At 40.8% G+C, this 14,493-nt stretch overlaps 1 protein-coding gene across 1 annotated transcript in view; it reads right to left on the reverse strand.

Annotated features, from left to right (window-relative positions):
- Positions 1-14,493, reverse strand: part of LOC122542423 (fibrillin-1-like) — a 610,102-nt gene that overhangs the window by 256,082 nt on the left and 339,527 nt on the right. Inside the window, exons 20-21 of the mRNA XM_087981979.1 lie at positions 7,217-7,336; positions 4,656-4,793 (exon numbers count right to left, since the gene is read on the reverse strand). Coding sequence (XP_087838105.1) covers positions 4,656-4,793; positions 7,217-7,336 — 258 coding nt within the window. The remainder of the gene's footprint in view (positions 1-4,655; positions 4,794-7,216; positions 7,337-14,493) is intronic.

Genomic DNA, 14,493 nt, shown 5'->3' on the forward strand with positions numbered 1-14,493 from the left:
ATGTGTATTTTGCATCAGTGTTTACTGTGTAGAAGGACATGGGAGATATAGACTGCTGAGAAATACAGAACCACCTCAATTATCCAAATGCGATGGGCAGGGAGTATTTTGTTTGGATAACTGATTGTTCGGATAGTGGATAACGTTTTTACGGGAACTTGAGATCTTGTTTGGATGATCTGAAATTCAGATAATTGATGTTCGGATAATTGAGGTTGTTATGTAGCTGTGACATCTTCAAAAGTGTCCGTATTACAGAGGAGGTGGTGCTAGAAGTCTTCAAATGCATAAACGTGGATAAATTCCCAGGACCTGATCAGGTGTACCTTAGAACTCTGTGGGAACCTATGAAGTGATTGCTTAGCCCTTGCAAAGTTTTTGTATCATCAATAGTCACAGGCGACGTTCCAAAATTCTGGAGGTTGGCTAACGTGGTGCCACTATTTAAGAAAGGTGGTAAGGAAAAGCCAGGGAACTATAGATCAGTGAGCCTGACATCGGCGGTGGGCAATTGTTGGAGGGAATCCTGAGGGACAGGATGTACATGTATTTGGAAAGGCAAAGACTGATTTGGGATAGTCAACATGGGTTTATGCGTGGGAAATCATGTCTCACAAACTTGATTGAGTATTTTAAAGAAGTAAGGAAGAGGATTGATGAGGACGGAGTGGTAGATGTGATCTATATGAACTCCAGTAAGGTGTTCAACAAGGTTCCCCATGGGAGACTGGTTGGGAAGGTTAGATCTCATGGAATACAGGGAGAACTAGCCATTTGGATACAAAACTGGCTCAAAGGTAGAAGACAGAGGGTGGTGGTTGTTCAGACTGGAGGCCTGTGACCAGTGGTGTGTCACAAGGGTTGGTGCTGTGTCTACTGCTTTTCATTATTTATAAAAATGATTTGGATGCGAACATGGGAGGTACAGTTAGTAAGTTTGCAGATGACACTGAAATTGAAAGTGCAGTAGACAGTGAAGAAGGTTACCTCAGAGTACAACAGGATCTTGATCAGTTGGGTCAATGGGCTAAGGAATGGCAGATGGAGTTTAATTTAGATAAATGTGAGGTGCTGCATTTTGGAAAAGCCAACCTGAGCAGGACTTATACACTTAATGGTAAGGTCCTCGGAAGTGGTGCTGAACAAAGAGACCTTAGAATGCAGGTTCATAACTCCTTGAAAGTGGAATCACAGGTAGATAGGATAGTGAAGAAAGTGTTTGGTATGTTTTCCTTTATTGGTCAGAGTATTGAGTACAGGAGTTGGGAGGTCATGTTGCGGCTGTACAGGAAGTTGTTTAGGCAACTTTTGGAATATTGTGTGCAGTTCTGGTCTCCTTCCTATTGCAAGGATGTTGTGAAACTTGAAAGGGTGCAGAAAAGATGTTCAATGATGTTGCCAGGGGTGGAGGATTTGAGCTACAGGGAGAGGATGAATAGCCGGGGCTGGTTTTCCCTGGAGCGTCAGAGGCTGAGGAGTGATCTTAAAGGGGTTTATAAAATCAAGAGGGGAATGGATAGGGTAAATAGACAAAGTCTGTTTCCTGGGATGGGAGAATCCAGAACTAGACAGTATAGGTTTAGGATTTAGGGTGACAGGGGAAGGATTTATAAAGGACCTAAGCGGCAATTTCTTCACGCAAAGGGTGGTGCGTGTATGGAATGAACGGCCAGAGGAAATAGTGGAGGCTAGTTCAATTACAGCATTTACAGAGGGATCTTAATTATCCAAATATCGATTATCTGAATTTTGGATTATCTGATGTAACATTTCAAGGTCCCACAAAAATGTTACATCAAAGATATAAGTGTATTTGATTTACCTGTACTGAAGAACATGTGAAAACACTGGCAAAAACAAAGAAACACAAGCAGCTCAAGCATCAGCAACTGGATATTTTTTAGGTAAGGGTTGTTACACAGCCCTTTGCAAAAGTAAGCGTTTTACATTATTCCAGTCACTTCACTGGGCCAATCATGAAAAGAATGGCCAAGAATGTAAATGTACGCACAAGGCAGTGCTTTTGTCTTTATATCATGCAACTGAGTTCCCGGAAACTGACAAATGCTCTTGTGATCGTGGAAGCTCGTTTAATACTGTCTTCACTTGCCAAATGCTAACTACTGCTGCATTTTAAAAATTTTCTTGTGTTATTATTGCTTTATTTTATTCATCATGTGAAATCTGTGTCCTCTTGCGTTCAATACATTAAAATTATAGATTTAAACAAATTTTCCAGTACAGCAGAGTTTTAGATCAGTATGGCCTCCCCTGTTTAAGGTAAAATTGATTATTTGAATAATCAATCATCTGAACAAAACAGTGCCCACCCATCTCATTTGCATAATCAAGTTTCCTCTGTAAAAGGCATCTGGATGGGTAAATGAGTAGAAAGGTTTAGGGGGAATATGGGCCAAGTGCTGGTAAATGGGACTAGATTAGGTTAGGATATTTGGTTGGCATGGACGAGTTGAAGCAAAGGATCTGCTTCCGTGCTATACATCTGTAAAACTCCATGATTACTGATCCTCTCCTGCACTTTCTTAGACAGCTTAAACATCACACAACTGCCAGAAAAAAAATCTTCATCTCAATTAGAAAAGGGCAATACTTAATTTTAAAACAGTGTCTCCTAATTCTGGACTCACCCATGAGGAAACAATCTTTCCATGTCAACTTTGTCAAGACCTTTCAGTATCTTTCACACTTAAATTAAGTCACCCCTCACTCTTCTAAACTCCAGTGGAAACAAGTCTACACTTTCAAACAACCTCAAAACAAACCACTCATTCCAGGTATCAAATTAGTACCCTCCTCTGAACTGTCTCAATTGCTTTGTATCCTTCTTTAATTAAGGAGGCCAAAACATCACGCAGTTGTTGAGATGTGGTTTCAACAAGAACATTACAGCACAGGAACATGCCCTCAGTCGACCAAGATTGCACCAATACACGATGCCTTTCTGAACTAAAAACCTTTTGCCTCTATACCCTGCCTATGCATATATCTGTCGAGACATTATTTAAACATCGCTATTGTATCCACCACCTTTTCTGGCAGGGCACACCAGGCACTTATCATACTCTGTGTAAAAAAACTTGCCTCTCACATCTCCTTGAAACTCACCGCTTTTACCATAAATCTAAGTACCCTAGTAACTGACATTTATACCTTGGGAAAATGACTCTGACCATCCATTCTATCCATGCCTTCACAATTTGTAATCTATCAGATCATCCCTGCACCCTTCAACGTTCAAGTAAAGATAAACCAAATTTCTAAAATTTTTCCTCATAGCTAATACCCTGTCAACCACTTCTGTACACTCTCCAAAGCCTCCTTATCCTTCTGCAAGTGTGGCATCTAGAAATATACACAATATTCGAAATTTTGCGTAACTAAAGTTCTATAAAGCTGCAACCTGACTTGCCAATATTTGTACGCTATGCCTCAAACAATGAAGGCAAACATTCCATCTGCGTTCTTGATCACCTTATTCACTTACGTTACCACTTAGAGGGAACGTGAATCAGCTACTAAAACTGCTGCCATTTACTGTATTCTTCCCTCCTGTAGTAGATCTTTCAAAATGCATCACTTTGCATTTGTGATTAAACTCCATCTGCCATTTCTTCACCCAAGTCTCTAGCATATCTATATCTTTCTGTATTCTCTGGCAGTCCTCCTAACTATCCGCAGCTCCCTCAGTCGTTGTGTTTTCCACAAACTCAGCAGGCGACTAAGATTCTCATCCAAATCACGTATATGTATTACAAACAACAGGGCTCCAAGCACTGATTTGTGTGGAACACCATTAGTCACAGATCTCCAGTCAGAAAAAAACACATTGTCACCACTGCACCGTCTGTTGTAGTGGCACACCTTTTGTGAGTCATAGAACACCTAGATGCCTCTAAAACTTGGAATTCTGCAGAGATTCTGCAGTTAAGAAGTACACTACTTTTCCATTCTTCCCGCCAAAGTGAACAACTTCACATTTTCTCACATTATACTCCATCTGCCAAATTTTGTCCACTCACTCAACCTATCTAAATTTTATTGTAACCTCATAACTTCAGGACAACACACCATTTTACCTCTCTTGGTGTTGTCCGCCAAAATTGTGAGCAGAATTTGCTCTTTTCATCTAATTCACGGATTGCAATTTTAAAACATTGAGACTCCAGCACAGGACTCCCACTCACATCATCCTGCCAATCAGACAAGGACTTATTTATGCATACTCTTATGTTTTTAGCCAATTTCTATCCATGCTCATATGTTATGCGATACACTACAAACTTTCTTTTTGTGCAATACCTTAGACGTGTACTGTATCAAATTCCTTCTGCAAATCCAAGCACAGATCAATATGCATGTACCTTATTTATTGCTTCATTGATCTTATTAATTTTCTTCCATTTCTATGTGAAGTGTAACTTGTCTGCTCGCTATCTTCCCCTGACATGCTGGCTAGTACTCGGGTTAAAATTAATTAACTATACTTTAACAATGTCTGTGACAGTACACAGTAGATATTCGCAAAAAGAAAGTTTAAAATTTTAGTAGTGGCATTATTAACAAACAAGTGAGTTAAGTAAGCTCAGTGCAAAGTAAGCTGTTTTAATACGGTGGCATCTAATAGGAATGATTACCTATTTTACAAGGAATACATGGACTTCCCCAAGCAGCACCCAATGTTGAGCAGCATTCTGATTTCAGTGTGGCACCATTGATGTTTATTTCGCATTGTCCACCAATGTGTTGCAACCAGCATGTACCCTTAACTGTTTCTGTAAGAAAAATAAACATACTCTAGATGAAAACACTGCTTGGCAGAATTTGTTTCTAGTAACTAGAATAATCTTAAATTCCCTGAATTAAAAAAAAAGTACATTCATCGAAAAAACAGCAGGCATGTCAACTGTCTTACACTTGTACGCATGAACTAACACATGAATTACAATAAACACAGTTTCATATATTCCAAGTTCAAAACCTGCTTTTCTTTGTTTAGAATAGGTAAAGAATCAGTGTAAAGACTGTAAGCCTTTTGAATGAACCACAGTATAGTGTAGCACTAGCTTTACGGCATAGAAGGGATTTTCATTATTTTATATATAAGTCAAAAGGGTCATCTCAAATACAGTATTTCATGCACTGTGGGACTATAGCCGAGTGAGAAGAAGCCTGATGAGTTACTGACAATACAGTTGGAAATTTGGTTCACAGTAGAAATTTGATCCAAAAGTGCCTTAAGTGAGGTTTACTGTAAGAAATAAACTCTCCAGAGCGAGAGTTGAGTGGAAGAGAATGAAAGGCATGGATCCAGAAAGGCCGACCGACAGTTAGAGAGTGATATCAGTAAAACCCAAGTGTGGGGAAAGAAGGCAATTGGTAAATAGATTGGTGAATATTTATAGTCTTTAAATTAAAAATAATATTGTTAGACTGTGTTTAGGTTTCCAATGTTTTTCTTCTTTCTTAAAAATAATGGCTTAAGTATTAGATTGATACTTAGTTGGTTCACGCCAACTTTGAAATGTATCATCGTTCCAAGAGAATCCTGAAATACTGGCAGCATGGTGGCTCAGTGGTCAGCACTGCTGCCTCACAGAGCCAGGGACCTGGGTTCAATTCCAGCCTCGGGTGACTGCCTGTGTGGAGTTTGCACATTCTCCGTGACTGTGTGGGTTTTCTTAGGGTGCTCTGGTTTCCTCTGACAGTCCAAAGATGTGCAGGTTAGGTGGACTGGCCATGCTAAATTGTCCCAAAGTGTCCAGGGATGTGTAGACTAGGTGGTTTAGCTATGGGAAATGCAGGGTTATAAGGATAGGGCAGGAAGGAAGAGTCTGGGTGGGATGCTCTTCGGCGAGTCAGTGTGGACTTGTTGGGCCGAATGGCCTGTTTCCACACTGTAGGGATTCTATGAACCTAATAGCATTGGGAACATCTGCATCACATAGGTTACAATGGTTTAAGAGGCTGGCAACGGCTATTTCTAATTCATCACAGCATAGTTCCCATGCTTCTATTACACACTAAGCATGGGAATTTCAGCAGCCAGACATTCAATTTAAACTTTACGGCTTTTATTAACATTTTTTTCTATTATCACCTCAAAGAAACTAATAAATATATTATTTCAAATTCATTTTCACATTGTCAAAATGACATTTCTTGTGCAATAAAAACACCGTATTTGCCAGTTATATTTCTCATCCACAGTAGATTAGTGGCATTTGTCAGTTTTGAAAGAATACACATAAATGTTTATTTTTGGTAACATCAGTTTTCTGGTGCTACCAAGGCAATGAATTAGCAAGTGTAACTAAATAACACTCAAGAGAATGAGGAACGTAAAAGATAGGATTCGGAGTAGGCCATTTGACCCCTCAAAACAGCTTCGCTATATATAATGATCATAGTTGAACATTGAGCTCAATACCTGGATCCCACCCTCCCATCATATCTCTTGATATCTTTAGCTACAACAGCTATATCTATCTCTTTACTGAAAACACAATATTTTGGCCTCAACCTAACATTTCTGGGATAGTAAGTTGCACAGGCTTACCACCCACTGGGTGAAGACATTTCTTCTCATCTCAGTCTTAAAGGGTTTGCCCCTTACCCTACACAAGACCCCTGGTTTTGGATTGCCCCACCATCAAACTAATCTGCCTAGTTCAATTAGAATTCTATAGGTTTCTAGAAGATCCCCTCTCGTTTGTCTTATCTCCAGTGAATATAATCCTAACCAGCTCAATCGTTCTTCATGTCAGTCCTGCCATTCTAGCAACAAAAGCAGAAAAGTCACCAGACCCGAAATGTTAACTCTGATTTTTCTTCACAGATGCTGCCAGACCTGCTGACCTTTTCCAGCCAATTCTGTTTTTCTTTCTGATTTATAGCATCCACAGTTCTTTTGGTTTTTATCTGCCATTCCAGGAAACAAATTGGTAAACCTTTGCTGCACTCCCTCTATAGAAAGAACATCCTTCCTCAGGTAAGGATGGATGGATTGCATATGGGACTGCATATAATCATTAATTTGTTTTTTGATAGGTAGATCCATACTGCTTTTTCTTCCACAAAAAGTAGTTTGTTAGAGCTTCTTTGCACTCAAAATGCAGTTGTTATTTTAATGGTTAAGTGACATGTCGAAATGGGAGAGCCTTTTTCATATGTTTAAAATAAATTTAAATGGACATACCTATGCACCGAGTTCTTGATGTGTCAAGAGTACTTCCTGGAAAACATTGACAAGAATAGCTGCCGGGTACGTTCTTACAATCTCCATTAATGCAAGGATTGGTCTCGCATTCATTTACATCTGGAAATAAAATAGATGCATGTTATCCAGCTGCTGAGCCACAGTGCAGAATCTGTAGATTGTTTTGTCAAACTTGGAGTGAAATTGTATTTTCAAATGTAGTTCTTTGTTATTTTAACAGTGATGCTACTTGGCTATGAATATGTTAGTTTATAAATTATATGTGTGCTCAATACTTTGGCATCAGCTCTCAGTTGCATATGCTAGTTTTGCATTCTACTGAGTACAGAAGATTAGGTGCTGATGTAACTGATGTGTTTAAGGCAATTAAAGAACTTGCTTGGGTACTTAGATCAAAAATATTTCCCCTCCAGAACTAATTTCCAGAACTAAACAGGAAATTAGAAACTGGCCATTTGTATAAAAGTGTAATTGAAATTTGAAACTTTCCCTCAAAAAAATGTTGAGACATCAACGCTAGCAGAGCCAATGATGTCCTCATCCTATGAATGAATAAAAACAATTTGTAAAATTGAAAGACAAAGATTAATAGTTTGTTAGACTATTGTTAGAGTATTGAAGATTATGAAATAAAGGCAGATAGATTTATGAATCTAGACATTTGCAAGTATTAGGATTGTCCCTTTGCAAGTATAGAGAAATTATATCATGTAAATAGACAATCATCTAGATAAAAAAAAGTCTCATAACATTTTTCAGCAGCAAAGGTATACATGTCAGTTTACAGGAATACAAGCAGTGTTAAACTTTTGAACTATCCTCCACTGACTGCATTTTCTGCATTGTCTCATCTCCACATGGCTGGGAAGTTTGATGGACTGAGATGTGAACAGCAAGGTATGTGCAGATGGAGGCTATTTATCCCACAGGGCCTGTGTTAACCCTGTTTCAAGAGTATTTGTCAATCCTACTTCACATTCTGTTCCTATAAGCCAGAAGTCTCTCTTCCCCCTACCAATATTTCTCCAATTCCCTTTTGAAAGTTCTCCTGGAAATTGCATATGGGACTTTAGACTGAGAACAGTTGTCATATTTCCAGATTAAGGCAGGCTAATTTCTTTAGCGAAAATGCAGTCAGTGGAGGAAAGTTCAATAGGTAAAACACTTTAGGCTACTTAGAAGATAAGTGTCCTTGACGTTGAGAGGGCAGTATATCAGCTAACTAATAGCAGATACAGTGTTGGGATGGGGGGGAGGGTTGTTTTTTTCGGAGGCCATTGTGCAATTAGCGGAGTGCCACTGAGATCAGTGTTGGGGCCACAATTAGCAAAATATATATTAATTGCTTGGACAAAAGAAATGAATACACTGTTGTCAGATTTGTGGACAAAACAATAATACGTGGAAAGACAAGTAATGAGGACGACACAGAGACCTTAGAGGGATATATACAGAATATGAGAGACCACTGACAACCTTAAGCCCTTATCCAACAACCACAGCTTATGCAAAAGTTGTCTTTTGCCAAGTAGTCTAATTGTGTCAAGTAACCAACCCTCCTGCCACTGGAAACAGTCTCTCACCATCATCTTTTCTGCAACTCTCTTGACTTTAGATGTCTGTGCTCAATCTCCCCCTTAGGATGCCAATCACAGCTTATCCAGTCATAGTGTAACCAAACTCCCTGACTTTAAGCACTGGTCAAGTGGTGACAGGGACACATCATCTCAGGTCTCCACACACCATGTCCAAAAGGTGAAGTTAACTTATTTACATCGAGAGTTAGGTCAAGGGACACAGTCTGTTGTATTGGTATTAGCAATGGCAATTCATTGACGAATAGGTGGACATAGGACCTCCTACACCCTGTCTGTGTGTGACAAACTGCTGAGGAACAGGACTCTTCCTGTTCAGCAAACTGGGAAAGTTTACTTTTGCTTTGAACACGGGGACCAATGTCTGCAACTTGGTTAACACAATGGGAATTACGTGCAAAGATGATGCAAGAAGGCTTGGAGTGGACTTGGATAGCTTACATAAAGGAGCAAGAATGTGGCTGAAGGAATATCACGTGGAAAAGCACACAGATTTTGTAAATAGTAAGAGATTGGGAAATTGTTAATGTCTAAAGAGACCTGAATGTCCTTGTTCATGAGCCACTGAAAACTGACGTACAGGTGCATCAAACAGTTCTGAAAGCAAATGGTACATTGGACTTCATTCAGTGGAGGATTTCAGTACGGGAGTAAAAAGTTCTATTAACAGATTTTTTGGAGAGACTTACACGTGGACAACTCATTTTTTTTCTCTATAATTATAGACGTAGAAGAGAGGTGAGTTTTTATTAAAATGGATTTGTGTTTATGGAGCTTTTGGACAGCTCTCGAGTAGTTATTTTTTGTTTCAGAAGGTTGAAAGCTGGCTGCTGGACCACTTGAAGAGAAGTCTTTTTAAAATTCTATTGTTTGGTTAAGTGGTTGCTTTAATTTAAGATTCATATTTGATTTTTTAAAAAAAAATTCTTATTTTTTGTGTGTTTAATCTTAATTCTTTGAGTAAGGACAGGTAGTTTGTTTCATATAAAAGGTGCTAGTATAGAACCTAGAATAAGCTATGGTAGCAGCATGATCACTCAGATAGGTGGATGACTGTCAGGACAGCTAAGAAGGTAGTTCAGAAGTCTCCTGTGGCTATTCCTCTCTCAAACAGACATTCAGTTTTGTGTACTGTTGAAAAGGTTAGTCTCTCAGGGAAAAACAGAAAAGGCAGTCTTGGGCACTAAGAACAAATGTTACGTTAGACGGAGTTTGACAAAATTTAAAAGAATAATTGTTATTGGAGACTCTCCTGTCAAAGGCACAGACAGGAGATTCTGCTGCAGGGAGTGTGAATCTAGCCTATGCTGTTTTTCTAGTGTCAGGATTAAGGATGTCCTAAAACAGAAACAGAGGTACTGGGGAGAATGAAATGGAGTCTTTACGGGAAGCAGGGTGTAAGGATGTATAGACAACGTAGCTATGGGAGCCGGTGGGATTGTACTGGATATTAGTGGCCAGCTTATCCCTGGCATTGGAAACAGAGATGTCGAGGAAGGGAAGGAAGTAGTCAGAGATGGACCAGGTGAAAGTGAGGACGGCGTGGAAATTGGAAGTGAAATCGAAAAATATTTCCAATTCTGGAAGAAGGAGGGAAGCAGCATTGACGACATCATTCATATACCGGAAAAAGAGCTGTAGGTGCAGGTTGGAATAGATACCACACATAGAGACAGGCATAACTGGGGCCATGCAGGTAACCATTGCCGCCCCTCTGACCTGAAGAAAATGAGAGGAGTTAAAAGAGAAGTTGTTCAGGGTGAGGATGAGCTGGCTAGGCAAGGGGGGCTGGCAGTGGATGGGGACAGTTCAGGCCTCTGCTCCAGGAAGAAGCGGACAGCCCCGAGATCATCCTGGAGGGTGACAGACAAGTAATGGGATTGCACATCTACAGTAAAGAGGAGGTGGCTGATGCCCACAAACTGGAATTTTGAAACCGGTGTAAAGTGTGAAATGAACTGCAACGTAAATGGGCAAGGACTGAACCGGGGAGGAAAGACTGAGTCAAGATAGAAAGTTATGATTCAATTGGGCAGAGGCAGGCAGAAATAATGGGTCTGTCTGGGCAGTACTGTTTGTGGATATTGGGAAGCATTACAGTTCGGGAAGCCCTGATCCCAGGCTTCCAGAACCTGCTCGTGATATTTGTACAAGATTCCTCAAAGTGATACCAGGGCTTAAAGGGATCAATACTGAATACATGTTTAGTTTGACATTAGAGGATTCAGGGGTAATCTGATCATGATCTTTGAAATTTTAAAGGGAGTTAATAGGGTAGTTACAAATAAACTATTTTTTCTAGTGAAGTCATTATCATAAAGTTAAAATGGTGGGAATTTGACAAAGGATTTTGTTATGGTAATGATCTGGAATGCACAACCAATAAATCAGAGATGATCAGTGATTTCAAAAGGAAATGTAATGGGCAATTAAAAAGAACAAACTTCTGAGGATTTGGACATAGAGCAAGTAAAGGAACAAACTGCATTACTCTGTCTACTCTGTAGAGAAACACTGCAGATGAAATGGGCCAAGTGGTCTCCTCCAGGACTGTCATGACTTTTCCATGACTATGTCAGAAATGTGATGCAATATTCTCCACTTGCTTGCATGAGTATTTCACCAAAACACTCAAACAATCTAGGACCATCTGTCTGGCAGAAAGCAGAGATTTGGGAGAAAAGGATCCTTCTTAGGATGGCAGTTGCTGACAAGTGGGGATTTCCACAAGGCTCAGTGTGGAGACCACAATTTTTCACTTTATATGTTAACGATCTAGATGAAGGAACTGAGGGCGTTCTGGCTAAGTTTGCAGATTATACAAAGAAAGGTAGAGGGACAAGTTGCATTGAAGAGGCGGGGAGGCTGTAGAAGGATTTGGACAGGTTAGGAAAGTGGGCAAAGAAGGGGCAGATGGGATACAACATGGGAAAGTGTGAGGTCATGTACTTTGGCAGGAAGAATATAGGGATGGACTATTTTCTATGTGGGGAGAAAATCCAAAAGTCTGATGTGTAAAGAGACTTAGGAGTTCTAGTCCGGGTTTAGGTTGAGTCAATTGTTAGGAAAGCAAATGCAATGATGGCATTTATTTTGAGAGGACTTGAATATAAAAGCAAGGATGTACTTCTGAGGCTCTAGAAGGCTTGAGCCAGGCCACATTTGGAGTACTGTGATCAGTTATTCGCCCCATATTTCAGGAAGGATGTATTGGCTCTGGAGCATGTTCAGAGGAGGTTCACGAGAATGGTCCCAGGAATGAAAGGCTTAACATATGAGGAACATTTGTGGACTTTGGGTTTGTACTCAATGGGATTTAGAAGGATGAGGGGAGATCTAATTGAAACATCCAGAATACTGAATGGCCTGGACACAGTAGATGTTGGGAAGATATTCCCATTGGTCGGAGAGACTTGAACCTGAGGGCACAGCCTTAGAGTAAAGGGATGCCCTTTTAGAATGGAGATAAGGAGAAACTTCTTCAGCCAGAGAGTGGTGACACTATGGAATTCATTGTCACAGAAGGCTGTGGAGGCCAGGTCATTTAAGACTGAGATAGATAAGTTCTTGAGTATCAATGGGATCAAGGGTTATGGGAGAAAGCAGAAGAATGGGGTTGAGAAATATATCAGCCATGACTGAATGGGGGAGCAGACTCAATGGGCTGAATGGCCTAATTTCTGTTCCTGTGTCTTATGGACAAAGTCTCTTGCTTGATTGGCAAAACATAACAAATTTATAAGATGCAATGCAACATTCATGTTACTTCCTCTAATCGTACCTTCCAAATTAGCCCTAAATAGTACAGGTGGTTCTTCTATAATGCAATGGTTGCTTTCTTGTGCTTTAGAAACAGAGCTTGAAGTGTTGGCGATGTAATTGCGTTACAGCTAACACGTTTTAAAACACTTTAGAAAATGTGCCCCCAATTCATCAATCATGTTATAGCGAAATCGCATTAATTAAGCGTGCGATAAACCAGAATAACCTGTAGTAGATTCAGAAGGGGATATAATAACTTAGGGATTGGCCAAAAATAATTCTTTTTAACAATAAATAAAACCAAATTAATGACAGTAGAAATGGCAGTACTGGTGATGTGTTGTTCTTGTGTGATGTGGGAGCTGGTGGACCATACTGTGAGCCACAGTGAGCATATCTGCAGTGTGTGTCTCCAGCTCAAGGAACGTCAGCTCAGAGTTGATGAGCTGGAATCGGTGCTTCAGACACTGCTGCATATCTGGGAGGGGGAGAGCTACTTTGATACTGTCTTCCAGGCAGTCACATTCTGTAGCTGAAATATTTCAAATTTGACCACTGGTCAGGATAGGAGGGTGTGACAAGTGAGGCAGGTAGAGGGATCCTAAACATAGCAATGGACGAGCCTCAGCTCTTGACCTTGTCCAACAGGTATGAGGTACTTGCTCACTGTGTGGATGAGGAAAGAGTCTGCAGGGAAGATGGTCAAAGCGACCACTGCATCATGGTCCAGGAAGCCATTCAAGTGAAGGCAGTACAAAGGAAAATGATAGTGCTAGGGGATTATACAATTAGGGGGTTAGATAGCATCCTTTGTGAGTTACATCAAGAGCTTTGCATAGTTGTGGGATGGATGGTGGACAGATAGGACAGTTCAAGACAGCGGTGCTGATTTGGAGGATTGGATTGTGATGAGATGGGGAAGGGGAGATGAGGAAACTGGTGAAATTGACATTGATGTCGTGTGGTTGGAGGTTCAAGGTGGAAGATGAGGCTTTCTTCCTCCAGGCGTCGGGTGGCTTGGATTTAGAGGTGGAGGAGGCCCAAGACTTGCATGTCCTTGGTGGAGTGAGAAGGGGAGTTGAAGTGGTCAACCACAAGACTGTGGGATTGTTTGGTATGTATGTCCCAGGGATGTTCTCTGAAACATTCCATGAGTTGGCGTGCTGTCTCGCGAATGTAGACGAAACCACGTCGAGAGCAATAGACACAGTAGATGAAGTGTTTGGAGTTGCAGGAAAATCTCTGCTGGATGTGGAAGGATCCTTTGGGATCTTGGATGGAAGTGAGGGGGGAGGTGTGGGCGCAGCCCTCTTCCTTCCTACCTATCTGCTCCAGCCATCCCTCTGACCTATCACCTATCACCTCAATCTACCTATCGCCTTCCCAGCTACCTTCCCCAGCCCCACCCCCACCGTCTTATTTAACTCTCAAACCCCTTCTCCATACCCCCAGCATTCCTAATGAAGGGCTTATGCCCAAAACATTGATTCTCCTGCGCCTCAGATGCTGCCTGAGCTGCTGTGCTTTTCCAGCGCCACACTTTTCGACCCAAGATCCTAGTGGAAAGGCTAAATAGGGTGGTCACGAGGACTTTAAGCTTGTTTAAGGAAGGGAAGGCTGGGGAGAAGTTTTCAAGTTTCTAGAACAAGTAATAGGACAGACAGTATGGAAAGGATCAGGAATCTAATATCAGGCACAGCAGGTAACTATGAGAAAAGGGGTGGTAAATGCAGAACAGAGTGTGTTGTACTTAAATGCACTTGGTATACGTGACAAGGTGAATGAGCTGGCAATGCAGATTAAAATTGGTAGGTATGGTTGCAAGGACACCTCAGAACTAAATATCCAAGGATATAAGAGTTAGGCAGATGGGCAGAAGGGTAAGGTTGTCTTGTTAGT

This window comes from Chiloscyllium plagiosum, unplaced genomic scaffold (assembly GCF_037043375.1).
Source record: "Chiloscyllium plagiosum isolate Xiang-an unplaced genomic scaffold, Cpla_swu_hap1 HiC_scaffold_42, whole genome shotgun sequence".
Classification (NCBI taxonomy): domain Eukaryota; kingdom Metazoa; phylum Chordata; class Chondrichthyes; order Orectolobiformes; family Hemiscylliidae; genus Chiloscyllium; species Chiloscyllium plagiosum.